Source organism: Zeugodacus cucurbitae, chromosome 3 (genome assembly GCF_028554725.1).
Source record: "Zeugodacus cucurbitae isolate PBARC_wt_2022May chromosome 3, idZeuCucr1.2, whole genome shotgun sequence".
Classification (NCBI taxonomy): Eukaryota; Metazoa; Arthropoda; class Insecta; order Diptera; family Tephritidae; genus Zeugodacus; species Zeugodacus cucurbitae.
Window position 1 is genome coordinate 6,151,448 of NC_071668.1, and position 19,957 is coordinate 6,171,404.

At 31.9% G+C, this 19,957-nt stretch overlaps 2 protein-coding genes across 9 annotated transcripts in view; one reads left to right on the forward strand and one right to left on the reverse strand.

The window, feature by feature from the left end:
- LOC105218206 (multidrug resistance-associated protein 1) overlaps positions 1 to 19,957 on the reverse strand; it is a 24,853-nt gene continuing 4,896 nt past the window's right edge. Inside the window, exons 2-16 of one of the 8 annotated variants that reach the window (XM_029044056.2) lie at positions 18,250 to 18,463; positions 17,858 to 18,169; positions 17,492 to 17,791; positions 16,518 to 17,432; positions 16,271 to 16,408; positions 15,452 to 15,598; positions 14,675 to 14,759; positions 13,776 to 14,598; positions 13,554 to 13,710; positions 13,264 to 13,471; positions 2,779 to 2,999; positions 1,618 to 1,835; positions 1,042 to 1,545; positions 547 to 928; positions 1 to 481 (exon numbers count right to left, since the gene is read on the reverse strand). In XM_029044056.2, coding sequence (XP_028899889.2) covers positions 290 to 481; positions 547 to 928; positions 1,042 to 1,545; positions 1,618 to 1,835; positions 2,779 to 2,999; positions 13,264 to 13,471; positions 13,554 to 13,710; positions 13,776 to 14,598; positions 14,675 to 14,759; positions 15,452 to 15,598; positions 16,271 to 16,408; positions 16,518 to 17,432; positions 17,492 to 17,791; positions 17,858 to 18,169; positions 18,250 to 18,303 — 4,656 coding nt within the window. In that variant the 5' untranslated portion in view covers positions 18,304 to 18,463 and the 3' untranslated portion in view covers positions 1 to 289. Of the gene's footprint in view, positions 482 to 546; positions 929 to 1,041; positions 1,546 to 1,617; positions 1,836 to 2,778; positions 3,000 to 3,588; positions 3,810 to 4,966; positions 5,188 to 5,463; positions 5,688 to 7,603; positions 7,825 to 9,083; positions 9,305 to 11,086; positions 11,308 to 12,270; positions 12,492 to 13,263; positions 13,472 to 13,553; positions 13,711 to 13,775; positions 14,599 to 14,674; positions 14,760 to 15,451; positions 15,599 to 16,270; positions 16,409 to 16,517; positions 17,433 to 17,491; positions 17,792 to 17,857; positions 18,170 to 18,249; positions 18,464 to 19,957 lie in introns of all 8 variants that reach the window. The other 7 variants (XM_029044058.2, XM_011193641.3, XM_029044053.2 and 4 more) reach the window with 7 other exon arrangements.
- The window catches only part of LOC105218208 (PIH1 domain-containing protein 1), a 10,448-nt gene continuing 9,245 nt past the window's right edge, over positions 18,755 to 19,957 (forward strand). Inside the window, exons 1-2 of the mRNA XM_011193642.2 lie at positions 18,755 to 18,955; positions 19,020 to 19,131. Coding sequence (XP_011191944.2) covers positions 18,887 to 18,955; positions 19,020 to 19,131 — 181 coding nt within the window. The 5' untranslated portion in view covers positions 18,755 to 18,886. The remainder of the gene's footprint in view (positions 18,956 to 19,019; positions 19,132 to 19,957) is intronic.

The following is a 19,957-nucleotide window of genomic DNA, read 5'->3' on the forward strand; positions in this document are numbered from 1 at the left end:
CTTTTGAAACTGGTAGACGGTTTGTGTGTGTAAGTACAAACATTAAGAACAGCAAAAAATAATATGGTAAGGACTGCAAATTTTTATCTATTTAGTTGTCGTTGAGTGATGTGAACGTATATGTACAAGTATATATGTATATTAGTTGTTCGCTTTTGTATTATTTTAGCACTTAAGTTTTTGTTTGTGTTTTTTTGCTTACGATAACGTAGTCAATAATGTTAACTTTAACTCGCATAAACTAAACGAAATTCTTCATAATGAAAAACGTAATAACTAAATAATACAATTACACTAGATTGGCATCCTTTGCCATGCTATAGAATGCTGATTTGGGATTTTCAAGTAGTTGCGCAGGTGAAGCAAACTCAGTTACTACGCCCTTGTCCAAAACTATCACCTTATCCGAGTCCATTATAGTATTCAAACGGTGGGCAATTGTTAGCACAGTGCATTCTTTGAATTCCGAACGAATAGTTTTCTAAAAAAACAAAACCCGTTTGTTAATATTTTCGTATTATGCTAGCAAATAACAGCCATGCTTACCTGTATCAAATCATCTGTTTCCAAATCTACAGCGGCTGTGGCTTCATCAAGCACCAAAACTTTCGTCTTGCGCAATAGCGCACGCGCCAGACACACTAACTGTCGCTGTCCCACCGATAAATTCTCACCACCCTCACTAATTTCATGATTCAAGCCAGCAGGAAGTGTTTTAACGAAAGTTTTCAAATGTGACAATTCCAACGCTTTCCAGAGTTCATCGTCCGATTTCACTTCGAATGGATCCAAATTGATACGCAGTGTACCGGAGAACAACACTGGATCTTGTGGTATGATTGTTAGACGCGAGCGTAGCATATGCAGGCCCAAAGAGGAGATATCTATGCCATCAATGGAAATGCGTCCACCGGCTGCCTCGATAATTCTAAAAAATGCAATAAAATAATAAAAAAATGTTAGAATAAATAATTTTGCATTACTTATGAACGAAAAAAAAATAAATAAATAAATAAAGAAAATGTTGCTGTGTGTACACACCTGAACAGAGACAGCGTTAAACTGGATTTACCAGCACCCGTACGTCCCACAATACCGACTTTCTCACCACCACTGATCGAAACGGTAATGCCACGCAAAACCAATTCCAGACCTTCACGATAACGCACTTTGAAATCCTCGAACACCACCTTGCCTTCCGTTGGCCAGTCGCGTGGTACTTTCGAGTTTTCCAATTCCCAAGGCGCCTCCTGTTTGGTTTCACCATACTCCTTAATACGTTCCACAGCCACAATATTTGTCTCAATGTCAGAGGTCATGCGCACCAACCAATTGAGTGTTTGCGTCACTTGCAGCGCATAACTCACAGACAGACCAACAAGACCGGGATTCGATTGACCGCCCAATACGGCAAAGAGTGATGCGAAGAGAATAATTAGATTACCGACCATTTCCAGACGTATAGCCAGCCATCTATTCGCAATGAGTGAAGGATATTTGCACACCTGATTTTTGTCCACACGATTGTCAGATTCATCGATAAAACTGTAAAGTGTATTTTTTTTGTTTTAGTATATATTTTCTACATAATTTGCTCCACAATTACAGTGTACTTACCGATCTTGCACTGTGTAAGCGCGTATAGTCGTCACACCGGTGATCGTTTCGCTGAAATGCGTGTAAATGGGCGAACGCGACACCGATTCCAAACGCATCAGTTGACGTGACGAGGCCACATAGAAGCGTTGTGCAAAGTAATACAGGAATCCTATGGGTATAATGACGGCCAAGAAAATGGGCGTCGACATGCTGATCACCGCAATAGTGGCCAAGACCTTTATATTGCGTGGATTAGATAAAAATATTTTAATATGTGTGTTTTTTGTAAAAGGCAATGCGTGAAAATGTGTTAAACTTGTGAATAATGATGTTAATAATGAACGAAATTATTTAGTCATAAACTGCAGAATTACTTTTTACGGTTAAAAATGCCATTACTTGATTCAAAAACTTGGTGATGAAACATATACACATTTTGTAATTTGTTTACTTAAGCTTAACGCTTTTTTGCAACAAAAACAAAAAAAAAATACGAAAATATAGTAAATATAAGTATTTAATGATATTTAAATTAAGGGGATGAAGTCTGCATACTATTAATTCGTGTGCAGTTTTGGGATTTAATAGCAGGTTGCAGGTTTTGTTGCTTGTTTCCTTAATTTTGAATTTTGAATTTTGATATGGTTGTAGCAATCTGAGCAAAATTAATGCTTTACTGTAGAGCACCTACTGTTTGGTATATTTAATGTAAAATCACTTTTTTCTTTAATTCTAAAATAACATAAAATACAGTTATTATTTTTCAAAAATGGTCATGCACTAACTCGTTTTCGAAATAACTACAGGTTTTAGCTTAGAATTTTAAGGTTTATGCAAACAGGTTTTGTAAAATGGAGTTATATTCAATACGATAAGCTAGAACATTAACGGTATATATTTTTCTACAACCTAATAACGCTTATAACTGTCGAATGCCTATTGAAGTCTAACTTTTTTTTAGCACCGCAGTACTATTGCGTACTTTTTTTTCACAAAAATCGTAAGCTTTCTCATATTAATCTAGTGTTAGCATACAAATAACCTAGTAACCTAACCTAGTACATCACGTGTGTAGTTTGATTTTGTAATAACGGTATCAATCATTAAGTAGGTACAATACGAAACCACTGTAACTATACGTACGCATTGGATAGTTTTTTGTTTTTGTTATAAGCATACCTGAAAACCGCACCAAAGGCAATCATCAATTAATTGTGGCAGTTTTGTATCAAGGACATCAACGTCTTTTGAAAATCTGGACAATATACGACCCACGGGTGTTGTGTCAAAAAAGTTCAGTTCTACTCGTAGTATATTGTTTAATAACATCAAATGGATCACAGTTGCTGCTTTCAAAGCACCCAAGTATGGGGCACAAGTCATAAAATATGAGAGTATAGCTGCAAACGAGTTACAGTATGTTGTGTAGTTTCTTTCTTTTTTTTGTTGGATTTTTTTACAGTTTTTACAGTTATACAGTTAAAAGAGCATATAACCAATATTTAACTACTACATTCAATATAACTAATATTATGTAAAATACACTATGATTTCATTGAAAAAAGAAAACCAAAAAAAAAAACTGCCAAGCAACTTTAATCACTTTGAGATGCTTTATGAATATATATAACTGTTATAGGCCAATTGTTAATGCAATTCTTACTAGATTAACTGTTTGATTTCTCTGTTTTTGCTTTAGCGTGATAGGTGGGAAATTTTGGCTCAAATTGCTACAAGTTGCTGCCGATTGCGTTTGTTAAAGACTTGTGTAGAACTTTGTTTCAGTTAAACTCTCATGATATGTATAACGATCTAACATAAACTAGCTTGATGTTTCCAAATTGATAAAACATACACATATTATTATTATATATGAGCATGATTTGTTGTATTAGTTGTAACGCCACAATGGTTTTACATATTTTGATGTTTTATTTTTCTGTTTTCCGCATTTAAATCGACTCATGCGCAACGCGACATTCAACGTACCCTATAAAATTGTGATATGGCACCTCTTAAATTTTGCGGTAATAATACATCCAAAACGTATATGTCATTCGACAAACGATCAAGTATGCGTCCCTTGGGTAAGATGTCGAAAAATGCTTGCGGTGCGCGTATAATTTGGCGATAAAGTCTTACGAATATATGTTTCGAACCCAATAATGCACCCAATTCAACACTCATTGCAGCGCCAATATATGTTAAAACTGTTTCGTTACATACATACATATTTACATGCATTTTCGAAATGAAAATAAATAAAAAAAATAATAATTTTCGTTATAGAATTTTGAAATGTTAGTCAAGACATTGAGTCAAAACATTTAACGCTCAGTTTAGTAGTAGTTATTTTCAAAGTCTCCAGGACATGCCAATTCGTAAGTAAATGCTCATAAAACAGTATTTATTAGTAATTTATACACAGCGGATTCGCGTAGTCTCCGTAGTTAGTTAGTTTCACCGAAAAAAAAAAATATTTTTACACTGATTAGGCTTGAACACAGAAATTTATGTATATGATACACACTTTGATATCGATTATATGCTTAAATGCATAAAATTCACACAGCGCGCCCTTAAAGAGCGCTTATAAGTTATCAAGTAACGTACTAATCACCTATCAAGTAACTTATTATTATGGGTTGTATATACAACTGAGAGTATAATACTTAAAAAAAATATAAAATTAAAGTATAAAATTTTCTCAGCGGAATCTGAGCTAATAACGGTAATATATACACATCATATATTGTTAATTATAAAAAATATTTCAAATTCTTATTACTTTTAATACAAATATTTTAAATTGAAGTCAATTAATAAATATATATGTACTGTTTGCCTATAATGATATATGTATATTCTATATAAAATATCTACCTACTCGATTATGGAACTATAAACTTACTTAAAACACCTACAGCTTATGTTATAACGCTAATTATTTCAGATATCTATGCTTAACATTAACTAATTACACAATTAAGTACTAATTTGCTCAATTGAATACTTAATGCGGTTACTAAGCAACATTTTACCAATAATATTTTGGAGCGGTTGGTGGAAAAAATTTATATTAAGGTAAAAATAGAAAAAAAGAAGAAAAAAAGTTCATATAATATATACAATTAGACTGGATTACAAAAACTGAAAAAGAGGTTTTCATGTTTTATACAAACTTCAGTGTGAAAAAGCAAAAGATAATCGCGTCATATAGCAATTGCTAAATTAAAAGTTATACAGTGCCGCTCAATTGGAGAAATAAGAGATTTATCAATTCAAGAACAAAATTATAAAATCAAGTGGAAATTAAGGAAATTGTTTATATTGACGTTTGCTCACTAGATAAACAAAGTGCATGTACCTGAAACATAGTCGACATAAATACACGCGTATTGAGCGGCATTATTGTGTCTAATGTTTGCACATCGCTTGTACAACGATCTAAGATACGCCCAGTGGGCGTTGTATCGAAAAATTCGGATGGCAAATGCAAGAGATTACTATAAAGTTCGTGGGATATACGTAAAGATGCGTGTATTGTGGCCATAGTAATAGCAAGAGATGCGCCATAACTGCAAAGAGCTATACGGAATGAGATGTGAGTGTATAAGATTTTAGTAAAAAATTTCAAAGTGCAAACGCGGTTTGTTTTTACTTTTTACTAAAAAAGAAATACAAAAAGAAAATATTGAACGGCAAATGAATGCTCTAAGAAAATGTGAAATTGTGTGAAATAAGTATGAATAAAATAAAATTTGGTGCATTTACAAACCATTAAATCATACAGCTGCAATTATGTTTTGCACAACTGTATGTAGAACTTAAAGTAGAATAAAAAAAAGAAAACTATATAGCTACCATAAAAATGATTGAAAAGAAACTATCCAGTGTGCCGGGTAATTCTTCATCGATTGTTTCCATATCGCCGCTAAAATGATTCAATAGACGTCCTATTGGCGTGATATCGAAGAAAGTGCAAATCGGTGCGCGCATTATAAACTTAAGCAGATCATTATGCATGTTCTTGGCCGCCTTGAGTGTGCCGGAATACAGCAGTACGACGGCGAAATAAGCGAACAAGCCTATATCACATCCAACCATAATATGTGTACAGTAGATGGGGAGGGGAGTAAATAAATACAGTACAAAATTATGTTTAACTAAAATTTTCATAACGACGTAAAGTGTCTTTGTTGTGCTGCCATTCGTTAAAACCAGATTGTGTACCAGATGCTGTAAGTGCCAAAGGGCTCATGGCCATATGAGAGCTGTATATGAGAATGGGTGAGGAAAATCTCAAGTAAATCGAAATTGCGCGACATTATTGAATGTTTATGGTCGATTTATATTTATGCAAATATAATGTCATTCTGTGGTGGGTATACGATATGGTGGGTGGTGGTGGTGGTGGAAATCATGTCATATTTCAAATCGCTGAAAACGCTTGTGAGAGAGCTGTTGTTGTTTTTTAATATTGAAAGAGAAAGCAATATGTACGGTTAACCGCAACCGATCTTGGCGTCATGAGTAATATTTCTACTAACTATTTCATAACCTAAAAAATATGCGAAAATGTGGGCTATATTGATTTTAAATCAGCAGAGAGAGCAGCAGATAAGAAGATAAGAAGAATATGAATTTGAGAATTGAGTTCGAGATAAAAAATGTCAGAAAAAGTGCGATTAGAAAAATATATTACTAAAATAATAGTAATGCAAAAAAAATTATTAAAAATATTTTAAATAATTTACGTATATGAAATAATACTATGAAATAAGAAAATTAATAATTAATAATAAAATAAAATTATTATTAAAACAAAATTCTTAAAATTAGCAATGTGAATGTAAATAATAGTAAAAAGTAATATATAAAAATTAAAGTAGTTGGGGTTTCTGAAATGTATGATTATGATTTTAAATAAAGAATACTAAAGCAATTGTTTAAAACAGAAAGCTACTTTGCGTCAAAATTGAGAGTGCTCAAACGTGATTTTGTGGTATAGTTTAAATTATAGAAAAATTTTAATTAAAATTTAAAACTTTTATTAAGTTTATATGACTAATTCTATACATAAAAGATTTAGATCTTTCTAATATCTTCTAATATCTTTCAAATATTAAAACCGAAAAAATAAACACAAATTTGACTTTTACAAAAATCTCTCAACGGCTTTCAAAAAAAAATTTAAATAATAAAAATTTAATTGAAAAAAAAATAATAGTTATTGTTGCCTTTTGAGTACTCCATTTTTAACGCATAAACTACGTATTATGTATTAAATGCAATAAAGTAAATTTTTTATAAACTACTACTACATACAAAATAATTTTAAATATATGATTTCCTAAGCACTGCGTTAAAATGCAAAAGCAGCATGCAAAGTAAGCTTTAAAATGGAAAAAAAAAATTACAAAAAAATATTAAAAATACAAATTACTTATACAAAAAAAAAAAAATAAAATTTCATGCTATCAATGTAGTTGTGCATTTTTATGGAGTTTAAATCAAGTAATGGCGACATTTTTAGCAATGTAAGTATAAGTTGACAGACTTTTTCACAGAGAGACTGCAAAGTTAAAAAAAAAATATTTGCAGTTTCTCACAAAAAAAGTCAGAAAAAACATTAAAACCAGTGCAGTTAGTTATGCACCCGTCCAGAAAATCGAATTTTTTTATTTACAGTAACAGTTACGGTTATGCGTTGTCATGTTCAGCCCCAAGGCCGCCGTACCATTTAATGAATATTATTTTTTCATATAAATATAATTTTTAAGCAGTTTTAGTTTTAGCCTTTTTTTCTTGGTTAAATCGCATGCATTAATTTCACCAGTTTCTAGCAAAACCATTTACCATTTGTCATGACAAAGGCGATTGGGTTAATTGGTAGGCGGTAGTGTATTAGAATTTTAGAAGCACCACACACACACACATGTACTATACATTAACTAAATAGAATTTGAAGTTTTGTTTAAGTTTTTGTTTTTGTTTTTTTTACCCCAAAGCATGTTGACAGAAATTGTTGCACTACACCCGGCAGGATGGTATCGCATGTATCGATATCTTTCGAGAAGCGGCTGAGTATGCGACCCAACGGTGTTGTATCGAATAGTTCGGTTGGCCAACGCATTACGCTTTTAATCAGTTTCACAAATACTTCCGAGGAGCAATTGAGGCAACCAAATGCCAAACAAAGTCCAGATAAATAACGGGCTATGACTAAGCGATTGTAAATTCACCGTTTTAATTGCGAAAAAAATATTTTTGTGGAATATATTTGTTTTTTGTTTTTTTTTTTGTTTTTGGTAGCGATGCGATAGTTTTTGTTTAAAATGGAAATGCATGAAATTCAAAAATGTCAACAATATTCATTATTACTTATATGTTTTGTAGGTAAATAACGGAATATATATGTATGTACATAAATATTGGAAAATGTTACAATAAAAAAATCAGCATGCAATTCTCAAGTAATTATATACAAATGTACATAGCTAAAGCTAAAGCTAAACAGCGTTATTAAGTAAACGTGCTTGAAACCAAAAACAAATAAAATAAGGGGTTAGCAGCTACTAAATCTGCAGGCATTCTCTGTACATTGCAATGTGAGTTATAATGTTACATTTACATGCTTCAGTTGGGGATTATGACAGCTATAAGTAACTTAAGAACAATATTTGCACTTCTAGTGAAATTGTAGAGACTTCTACAAGCAAGGATGTTCATTTGGAAATGTGTGGTTTTGAATTTTTTTGTATAAACTAACTCACAGTCCTTTTCAAATGTAAATATACAGTTATTTTGCTGTTTTTAAGACGCAAAGCATTGCTTTAATATTTTTCGAAATTAAAAAAAAAAATATACAGGCAGTTTCTGCAAGCCGAGTGAAAGTGAAAATTAAAAAAAATATAGAATTTCAAAATCAAAATCTAAATTCAGTACCAAATATCGTATTGAAAATGAATTTGTTTGCATTTCACTCGGAAGTGAATTACAGAACCTGCCTGATAATTCGTCAATGCAGCACTATTTATAAAGTCAAAATATGCAACGTTATGTGTACGTAATGCGTAAAGTACTCGTATGTAGAGTTTGCCGAATTGAATTAATTTTTTTTTAATTTTTAAAATTTAATTTTTTTTTTAATTTTTTAAATTTAATTTTTTTTTTAATTTTTAAAATTTAATTTTTTTTTATTTTTAAAATTTATTTTTTTTTTTAATTTTTTAAATTTAATTTTTTTTAATTTTTAAAATTTAATTTTTTTTAATTTTAAAATTTAATTTTTTTTATTTTTAAAATTTAATTTTTTTTTAATTTTTAAAATTTAATTTTTTTTTTTAATTTTTAAAATTTAATTTTTTTGAAATTAAAATTTTTTCGTTTCTTTGTCTTGTATTATATGTACTGATGAGTGTGTTGTATAAGTGCGCGAATTTATGTAAGATTGTGAAATGAAACGGAAAATCTTGTATTACCGAGAAAAATTGACTTATGACCGTGCGCCATAATTGTGGCAAAGTGAAATCAACCGAGTCGACATCTTTTGAGAAACGATTGATCACACGACCCACAGGCGTCGTATCGAAAATTTCCATAGGCCAGTGTAAGACGCGCGTTAGTAGTATATTATGAAGTTCCTTGGCACAATAAATACAGCCGAGTGCCAATGTGATCGAACAGCTCGCTTGACTAATAACTGCAAGGAGTGTTAGTGTATAGGTTTAGTGTGACTTTCCTTTTTTGATAATTTATGTAAAATATTTTTTTTATATGTTTATGTACTTATGTACTTAAATATTTATAAGTTGTGCTTAAATCACGTACAAAAGTGCAGATATTTTATATGTATGTGTAAATTGTATGTTTTGCTAAAACAATTTCTAAACGATTTTCTACAGCTATATCAAAATAAATTTAAATACGTATTTAATAATAGTTGATCTACTAAACTACTTTACAAATATGGGAGGGATAAGTAACAGGGATAATTAACCATTATTTTCATGTAATGCAAACCAACACCTTCACAAAAGGTTTACCGTTATTCCAGTACAACCCTAGTTTCTCGGAATGTATGATGTTAATGACTATTACTACTGCGCTATTGGGAGAATGAAGAGGGTATGCACCTAAGTATTCATAACTTAAAAATACTTTATCAGCAGGAAACACATTTTCCGATTTCATGAGTTGAAATTGTATTTAAAGGGTTTGTGAATAATGTCTTTGAACTTTAACAGTTCCACATGAATTTTTTATACCTCAAAATTTTTTTACCCAAATATGTTTTACAGCAGTTGCGTCGACATAGATTGAATGAACTCGGATTTGTATGCGTTCAAAGACTGCCAACACGACAGTATACCGCAAAAGTATTTGTGGAATGTTTGCTGCCGTGACCGCAACAAAAATATATTTTATAACCAATTTATGAAATCATGAAATGTTTTGAGTTGAAAAATTTTGCGAAGTTTATATGAATGAGAGATGTGATATAATTTAGATGAAGTGTGATGAATAATTTTAAGTGGTTAAGTTAGGTTAGGGGTAGTCAGCATTTTCCCAAAAAAAAAATTTTTTTTGTTTTTTTTTTTGCATTTTCGTTAAGTGTTATATCTTAAAAATACTCTCTGAAAATTTTAGGTTGATCCGATAATTACTTTTCGAGTTATTCGACAAATAACAAAGTTAGTGTGAAACTTTAAATGCGTTTTTCTCAAAACTATGTTTTTTGAACTGGTGATAACTGTAACTCGAAAAACGCTCAGTAGAATTTAATGAAATTTTTACAGCTTTTCGAATACATAATAATGCTTTTCTTCCTTTTTTTCAAAAAATTCGATTTTTTAAGACTGTTGATTTTCGAAAATCTAAAAAAAATTCCTGAGGCCAATTTTTGGAAAAAAAAAACAAAAAAGCTTCGATCAGGCCTAGGATTATCTATTTATAAAACTAATTATTCTTATCCGATTGATTTTAGATGAATCTCCAAGGATTTATGATTGTCACCACAAGGACCTTGTTTTGGAACTAGGTCAACACAAACAGTTATAACTTTGGAAATTATAATTTTTTTTTTAAATTTTCGTGACTTCAAGTCAAAACATTTTGTTATTACTTTTGTAAAATAACATGATTTAATAACAAAAAAATGCTGTAAATTCTCATTTTTTCGTGTCTCTGACTAGCCCTAACCCCTTATTTGCATCCAAAGCTGTATTTGTATAAAGTGAAAATTTTTAGTATATAAATTTGGAAATTTTATAAATTAATTTCTATATAATATACATTTTTGTGCATTGAAAATTTTAAATTTAAAATGTTTGAAGAGAATTTTTTTCAATTTTTTTTTTTTTGCAAATACAGCTCTGACATTGAACTGTATGCGCTCAACTTTAGCCAACATTTTTTGAAAATTGCTTTGCTGCGCGCATATTGTTTAATTATGAAAAAAAAATCAATTTGCAATGAAATTTACCATGAACACTTGTGATATGCAAACGCGCCAATTTTGTGGTAGAACATTATCAATTGTATCAATATCTTTGGAGACTCGATTCATAATTCTGCCGAGCGGTGTCATGTCGAAAAATGACATCGGTAAGCGGAAAATGTTTTTGATCAAAAGATTGTGTAGAATAACCGATGAATAAATGCAACCCAGTGATATAATCAATGTGGATAAGTAGCTAGCAACCACTGTACGGATTGAGGTTAGATGAGAATTTGGCAAAAAAATTCATGCATTTCGTGTTGTCCATTTTATAAAATAAATAAAAAAAAATAAGAATAAATGCATTATAGTAGGAAGCTTTCAACTTTAGTAGGTTTGTAACGGACAACGAAGAACGTACGGAGACGAACGAAGTGGAAGCATTTCGTATCAGCGACGACGATTATGACATCAAGCGAAGAAGCAAATATTATTGGTAATTAAAGCACGAATATATGTTTTTTTTGTTTATAAACAGCGATTAGTTCAAGCTTTGTCATGGAATTTATGGCAAATGAAGTTTTCAAAAAACAAAAACAAAAAAAATATGCGCGAATGTGTTTGGAGCAAGCAGAGCAGCGAAATTCTTATACTCGCTTTTATAACAAAAATGTTTTTATACATGTATGTATTTACATAATTCTTTTTTTATACAAGAATTATAAAAACATTGAAAGAAATCATGTAGCGGAGTTATGCGTATAAGATATGGGGGTTCTTTGAATATACAATATTAATATTATATATTCTTACTGATGTAAGCGTTTAGTAAATTGATTAAATTACAAGTTAAACAAATAGTTCAATATGCTATACTAGATAACGAACACCGGTTAGTATTTAGAGTTTTCGAAAATTTCAATTTCGTAATTTTTTTTAAATATTATTTTTTTTTTTCATTTATATGCATGTTCGTTCATTAGTATGTAGCATATTTCACCATATTGAAAAAAAAAAAAAATAACAGAACTTTTGATGAGAATGACATGAGCTAGTGTTAAACAGATTTCGACTGTAAACAGTTATGTTTATTATATATTGGTGATTAATGATTATGTTTAGATTGAAACTTCTATTTATAGTCGAAAGCAGTGTTTGCATGCTATTAACCTTGAATTAATTATTATTAACTGTTTTTTTATACGATAGCTTATGCATAAGTTAGTTACCGAATAAGCCGTCATCATGACGGAGCGCCAATTTTGTGGTAACACACTATCGATTGAATCGATATCTTTCGCGAAGCGATTTACAACTCTTCCCAATGGTGTTGTATCGTATAATTCCATGGGCCACCGCAAAACACTATGCAATAGATTTGTATGCAATGCCATCGAGCAGTAAAGGCAACCGATGGAAACGGCGAGTGTTGAAAGATAGCTCCCAAGCACTAGGTGTTTGTGATTGAAAGAAGTGTTTTCATATAATCAATAATAACCGTGTGTTTTTGCGTTTACCCACTAAGCCAACTAACCATATTATGGTGCATATATATGTATTTAATTCAATTTTAAAGTGCACTAAAGCAGCATACCGATGAAGCTTTCAACATTATGCTTTTATATACATTTGTTGTAAGTGAATTTGCTTTGTATTTACAATCGTGCAGCGAATAGCATAGCATATTGAGTGAAAATTGAAAAAAAAATTGCAATTTAAGAATTTTTGTGCTTCCTAACCATAGAAGTGTTAACAAACATTAGTAAGGACGGAATACATATTTTTGTGTTAAATTTTAACGAGATTGGAGGGTGGAGTAATGTTGATATTATAGCGGAAGTTAAGTTAGCAATATTTAGAGAGAGAGAGAGAACAGTTAGTATTTCAATGTTTAGCATTTAGTAGAAGTTCAATAAAAATATGTCATAAATAAATAAACTAAAATATTAAATAAAATAAAGTAAACAATGAGACCATACAGTTATACGAAACTAAATGTTTTTGACTAGCACGAAATATAGTGTAAATCTTAGAATTTCATATAAAAGAAATAACGAAATATATGTAGTAAAAAAAATAGTAGCTTTTTATGAAAACGCCAGGCAGACAAACAAATTTCAAATAAACACAAAAAACACTAGACACTTTATACATTTCATTAAAAATATTAATATTACGTTCACTTTTTTTATGTGTATAGAGTTAGAGAACTTTGTGCTTACCTTGACCGAAACCGAAAGCACCATAAACACCCAAGTACATGTCGCGCAGACCCGTGTCGTTTTCCACACGCTTATCATTCGACCACTGTGTTAACCACAAATTGGAGCCGATCGAAAATGCTTGATAGACGAAGTTCAAAAACAGTGTGGCGAGTGACAGGAAAATGCCAACACTCTTAATATAATGCTTGTAAACAGCCAGTTGTACCTGTGTTGTGGAGAATCGTTAAAAAAATATATACATAAATCATAATATAAAAAAAAATCATAATTTAAAAAAAAATACTTACACCGCCAGTTTCTGATTTTTCGGTTTCAATTAGTTTGCCACCATCCATCTCAGTCTTCTTTTGTGACACCGTTGAAATTGTTGAAATTTCAGAATCTTGACGACCCATTTTGCGACGCCGTATGCTGCCTTTACCGCTATCGAGCGACTTAACAGAACTGAATAACCGAAGAACCAATTAATTACACAAAATGACAACAAATAAAAAAATAAATATACTTACACCGAATCTGACAAGCTTTCAGTGCGCGCCAAGGAGATGACCTTTTCGAATGTGCCCAAAAGTTCTTCCGATTTAACGGTGCCCTCCAATTGCTGTTTAATCTCATCCAAATCCTCAACCTCTTCCGTAGACTCTTGCAAATGTTGTATAATGAATTCAGCAAAAGCACCCTTACGCGCCAACAACTCTTGATACGTGCCACTCTCGCTAATCTCACCCAATTTCATTACATAGATATTATTGGTTTGTGGCAAGAACGTAATGCCATGTGTGACTAGTACACGTGTCTTTTTCGCCAACAGACCATTTGGTCCAATCACCTCTTCGAATATATGTTTGCCCACATGTGAGTCCACCGCACTTAAGGGATCGTCAAGTAAATACAAATCGGCATTACTGTAAACGGCACGTGCCAAAGAGATACGCTGCTTCTGACCACCAGACAAATTAATACCCTTTTCACCGATTTCCGTTTGATCACCAGCCGACAACATATCGATATCGGAACGTAAGGCACAAGCATCTATAACACGATTATAACGTTTACGATCGTATTCCAAGCCGAATAGTATATTATCACGTAGTGTGGCATTCTGTATCCACGCCTGTTGCGGCACATAGGCAATGGAGCCGACTGTATTGACACGTCCGGACAATTTGTCCATCTCACCGAGCAATGCTTGTATGAGCGACGATTTACCGGAACCAACAGTACCAACAACGGCGCACAATGTGCCTTTCTTCACCGTCAAATCGATATTTTTCAATGTCTCTTCGCCATCGCCCCAAGAGAATGTACCCTTTCTGATGACCATTGGATCGGCTGGAAAGTGTTGAAAACGAGAATATAATAAGTTAGCAGTGTAACACAAACAAATTACACAACACAATGTATTTACCTTCTTTGGGATCATGCTGTACACTGTTGGGATCCAATTCCTCGCTATTCATGAATTTGTTAATACGTTTCACAGAAACTTGAGTCTGGATTTTTTGTTTTTGGTGAAATTGAAGTGGAATGCAAAAATAAATATTAGTTTATATGTTGTGTAAGATTTTTTTACATTTAGTATGCTAGTAATGAACAAACCCATGTTAGTAGTATCGAAAAATGAAAATTCATTCAATTTTTTTTTTTTAAATAAAACTATAATATGCCAGTACCAAGTTCTATTTGCTACAATATTTTGTAAAAAATAACGGTGTATTTTGACCAACCATAAATGATTTGCTTTCAGTGAAATTCGAAAATCGACCAACCAATTGTTTTTTTTTTTATTAATTGTTTGAAGAATTCAAATAACAAGACGAGCGTGGATATTGCCAAAGAATACAAAATTTTGCATTTTTTTTAGTTTAATTTTCTGAATATTGTTTTTGCTTTAAATATATATTTAAAATCTTTCAAAGTAAATTTATAAAATTCAAGTAAAAAGTTGTTTTACAGACGTTAAAGAAAATTTATTTGAAGTAGAAAATTTGAAATTAAAAAAAAATTAAAAAATAATATTTACAAATTTATTTACAAACAAAATAATTTAATTATATATGTACATTATTACGCACATTAAACGACTTATCGTTTAGCAATAGTGTATATGTATACAACAACAACAACAACAAAAACAACAACAACATGTAAATAACACACACAATTATAAATTAGGTCGACTTACTTGTACCATGTTGGTTATCAACATGGGCAACATTATTAATGGAAAGCGCAAAATGTTGAATAATGATAATGAAACGAATATTTTAGTTGCATCGAGCACATTGTTTTCATCAATTAAAACATATGTACCGAATGTGACCAATGACACCTAGAAGAGTCGAGAAATAAGAGAGAAGATAATTTGTTTGTTATCATAGCGTATATGCGTTTGTGCAATAATGAATTATATTATAATTAAGAGAAGAGAGTTGAGAAATACATATGTATGTATATGCACGAGGTTTTTTTTTTTTTTTTTTTGTAAACATTCCATATGTGACTACTGCCACCAATGCTGCATTTAGATGTACGAAGCAATGTTGTAGAGACTACGTGCTTTCTTTACTGCTGGTAATGGGTTTTGCAAACTTTATTTGAGATATATTCACTCCGATTTAAGGCAATTAATGAGTGTGCTCATACTGTATATTTTTTTTTCTTTTGATGTGGTCTTTATGCAGTTCTTCTCCACCAATCAGTACAAATTTGTTGTTTTACCTCTGCCAGATCGATAACTAACATCGGTAGCGTAGCCAACGGTAGTTTTATGGCCTCGAACAGCGCGATGCTAACGAACACTTTGGATACGGTTAAGTGATGCTCATTACTTGATAAAACATAAGTTGCAAAAGTAACTAACGAAACCTTGTAAATGCAATTTGTATTAGAAAAACATAAACATTTCACTTATCCACTTTGTTTTTTTTTTAACGAAGTACACATATGCATATTGCTGTAAATAAAAGAAATATTTTCATTTCGAAAAATCATTACAACTTACCAAGAAGGGCGCACATGACCATAGGAACGAGGTACCGGCGTTGAGGTATGCTGTAGCTTTTAGAGTCTCTATTTCCTTGTCACGAATTTGCAGCACTTGATTCTCGAAGCTTGGCTCCCAAGCATATAGTTTAAGTACCTAAAACCAAAGAGAGTTAGTTTTGCATAAAAATTAAAATTATATAAATTAAGTCTACAAACACATATAAAACAAAATTATTTTTACTTGCGATGACGTATTTCCTCACCTTAATGCCGCCCAACACTTCATTCATTAATTTAACACGTTCATCCTTGTATTTCATTTGTCTGATTTGATAGACTTTAATGCGATTGGCTATCACACCATTAACGGGAATGAGAATGATCATCACGGCAAGACCGGCCAACACAGAGGGGCCCAATTGGAGCCATAAAAAGTACATGGCTAACGCAATTTGTAACGGTGCTGACCATATCATATTCAAATATGTTGTTAAATCCATAAAACGTTGCGCATCGACAGCCATTAGATTTACAATTTCGCCCACTGTCGATTCTTTGCGTGTGGCATTCGAGATGACTAGCGCTTTGCGGTAGATCGCGTTTATAAGTGCGGTACGTATGCGCAAACCAACGACGAACATGCGATGGAAATATTGTCCCAAAATAAATGTTTGTGCAGCTGCACTAATGAATAGGAGGGCAGAGTAAAAGATACCCTTCCACTCGGGTTGTCTTTCGACCTCTTCGTCAGCATAATCTTCCACAAAACTAATAATCAAACTAAGCACTTGAGGTTGCGCAAATGTTAGCACATCGCAGATAAATTTCATTAGAGCACCGAATAAAAATACTCCTCCAAATGATTTGATAATTGGTGGCATAATAGATGTAACCTTCTTCTTTCCAGTTGAACGTCCATGCGGGTTTTCAAATTCAACTTTACCATTACTATATTGTGCCTTGGGCTGTGGTGGTGTTTGGGTCTGATAGTTCTTGTGCACGCTTTTGTTCCAATAGTACGCGAATATTGGCATAATTTCTCTGCAGCTATCTTGTGGTCGTAGATCCCAGAGATCTTTCTCCTCCAATGGTTGGCGGTAACCTTTCCATGCCATACCATCGAACCAGGTGTATGTTACGCGGGACAAGAAACTTGCCGAGCTCTCCGGTATTTCGTTCTGTAAAACAAATGCATATTAAATATTTTCCAACAATGAAGTAAAGCTAATCAACTTACATTCGTTCGTTTGTATTTAGTTTCTCTGGGCATGGCATCGGCAAAACAATTCAAAAATAGCATTGCGCAAGAAAAGGCGAAGTAAATCATGAAGCTAACATAGTTATATTCATCCCACGAATAGTCGGGTTTATCTGCAATGTCAGAGTTCAGTATTTTACTTCGCTCATTATTAGCTCGCACTTCGGTGCGGCATTGAGGTATTGCGAATATCACAAGCAGGAACCAGAAAAGAAATTGTGTGCCAGATGTTTGCACACCATATTTGCGATTCAGCGGTATAAAGATGAATAGCAACAACTAAATCAATAAATTGATATTATAAATTTGTGAATGCTTAAATAATATATAAATATTGTTACTTACGAAAGTGGCAAACTTTATAATAGGACCCCAGATATCAACAGGGTGGATTAACGAGGCTGTAGCCTCATCACCACTCTTTACTAATGCGAATACAAAATCGATTGCCGAAAGTATTAGCAAAGCACTATTCAAAACCAATTTGCTAATATTAAGTTTATTCCATGGGATGTTCTTATCTAAACTTGCTTTCAGGTAGTAAAAATCGAATACGGAGAAAGCCCACAAAAATACACAGGGGCCCCACACTAGAGCTGTCTTCTCAAAGCATTTTGTAAAATCTGGATCAGTGGTCCACCAAGTCTCATTTGCATTCTAGTAGGCGTAATAATAGAAAAGTAAAAAATAAATAAAAGTATGATAAAATAAGAATATCGCAATGTCTTACAACTTACCCAAAATTTTGAGCCACAAAACTCATCCATAGGATGATTGTCATTATCTGCCATCTTGAACTCCAAAGCAGGATTCAACACCCAACACACTTGGCTTTTTATTTATAAAATTTCGTTTTGTTATAATAGATGGATAAGCATGAATTATTTTATGGCAAAATATGTAATTTGCCAAATTGAACACTGGCCTTCGCACAGCTAGTTAGCTGCTAACCTGAAATTGGAAATTGTTAAACAGCTGTTATATAGAGGCCTTCATACGATTGAGAAATTCACAAACAAAATGAGAATATTTTTAATATATGTATATTTTAATAACAAATAGTTTACATAATTTGTAATAAGAAAATTTTACTATAAACTGCATTTACATCGTTTTCTATAATCGTTTAAGTACGAAAAACTAAATCACATAGACGATTTAACCCATTTAAGTCAAGCACTTGTAGCACCCTGTATTGTAGTCTACAAAATATTTCTACACAACTGAAACAAACGAACAAAGCTTTTAGCTGTCAACGAATGTCTTTGTACGCTGACAGCCCGATTTCATTCTAATATTTGTTTATCACTCACGTTTTTATTAAAAATAATTGTAAAGAATTTTCTAGTGTTAAAACAATAAATATTAACAATCATGTCTCGTCCGAAAAACTTTTTAGATACCGATGAAAGTTTACTTGAAAAAAATCTGAAATTTGTTAAAGTAAGAGAAATTACGTGTATACACGAGCACCGATTTGATTTCTAACTGGAAATCTTGTTTTCAGAATGAAGTGGAAGAAGAACTAAATCATTACTTTTCCGGCACGCAAGCTAGTGATCCATCAACTGAATCGCTAGCTCCTCCACGTGAATATAAAGTTGTTCAGCCAAAACCAGGTAATGACTAATGAATAAATATTTGCTGAATATGAGTGCCATGTATTAATATATCTTTAAGATTTTGGTGCTATCTTATCAATTTGTTGTTTTCGCCGTTTTGCGAAATCACGAAATTGTATAAGATCTTTTCCATTTATAACAATTGTAGGATTTTTTTGTATAGTATATACATAAAATTTTATAGATTCACATTATTTAAATTTACTATTTCTCGACAGCAAATGTGTTAATTTACCAACGCGCTTGCCTGAAAATGTCGACAATCCAATAATAATCGGTTGTGAAAACAATTAGGCACGCCTAGTACGCTGTTGATTGGCAACAATGCATTTCAATTAATTGTAATTGAAATTGAAATTGAGTAGAACAAGAACAAATCATTTTGGTATCAAGCAGCAGAAAAACTATAGATATTATTGAAACTCGTGAACATATACATATGTTGATGTGTTTTTATGTTTATATGTATATACAAAATTTTAGATAAAAATGAGATATTAGATATTAAATGCTTATTTAATATATTGACAATGTTTATACATGCAATGACATCACACTTTCTCATTTGAAAAAGTTTGCTTTCAGAAATAGTAAATATTTAACAGACTTTTATATTTTAATATACAGATATTGAATATTGAAGATATTAGCATTGAGCACTTTAGCCTCAGGTATTATGTGTTATATAAATAGCGCTGAAGTACAGCTTAATCACAGCAGTTAAACAAGTTCTCAAGCAATTTGAAACAAGATTGGTGAATTTTGCTTGCCCAAAAACAAAAATGTTTTATTAGTGTGTTGTGCATAAAATTAGTATACACAC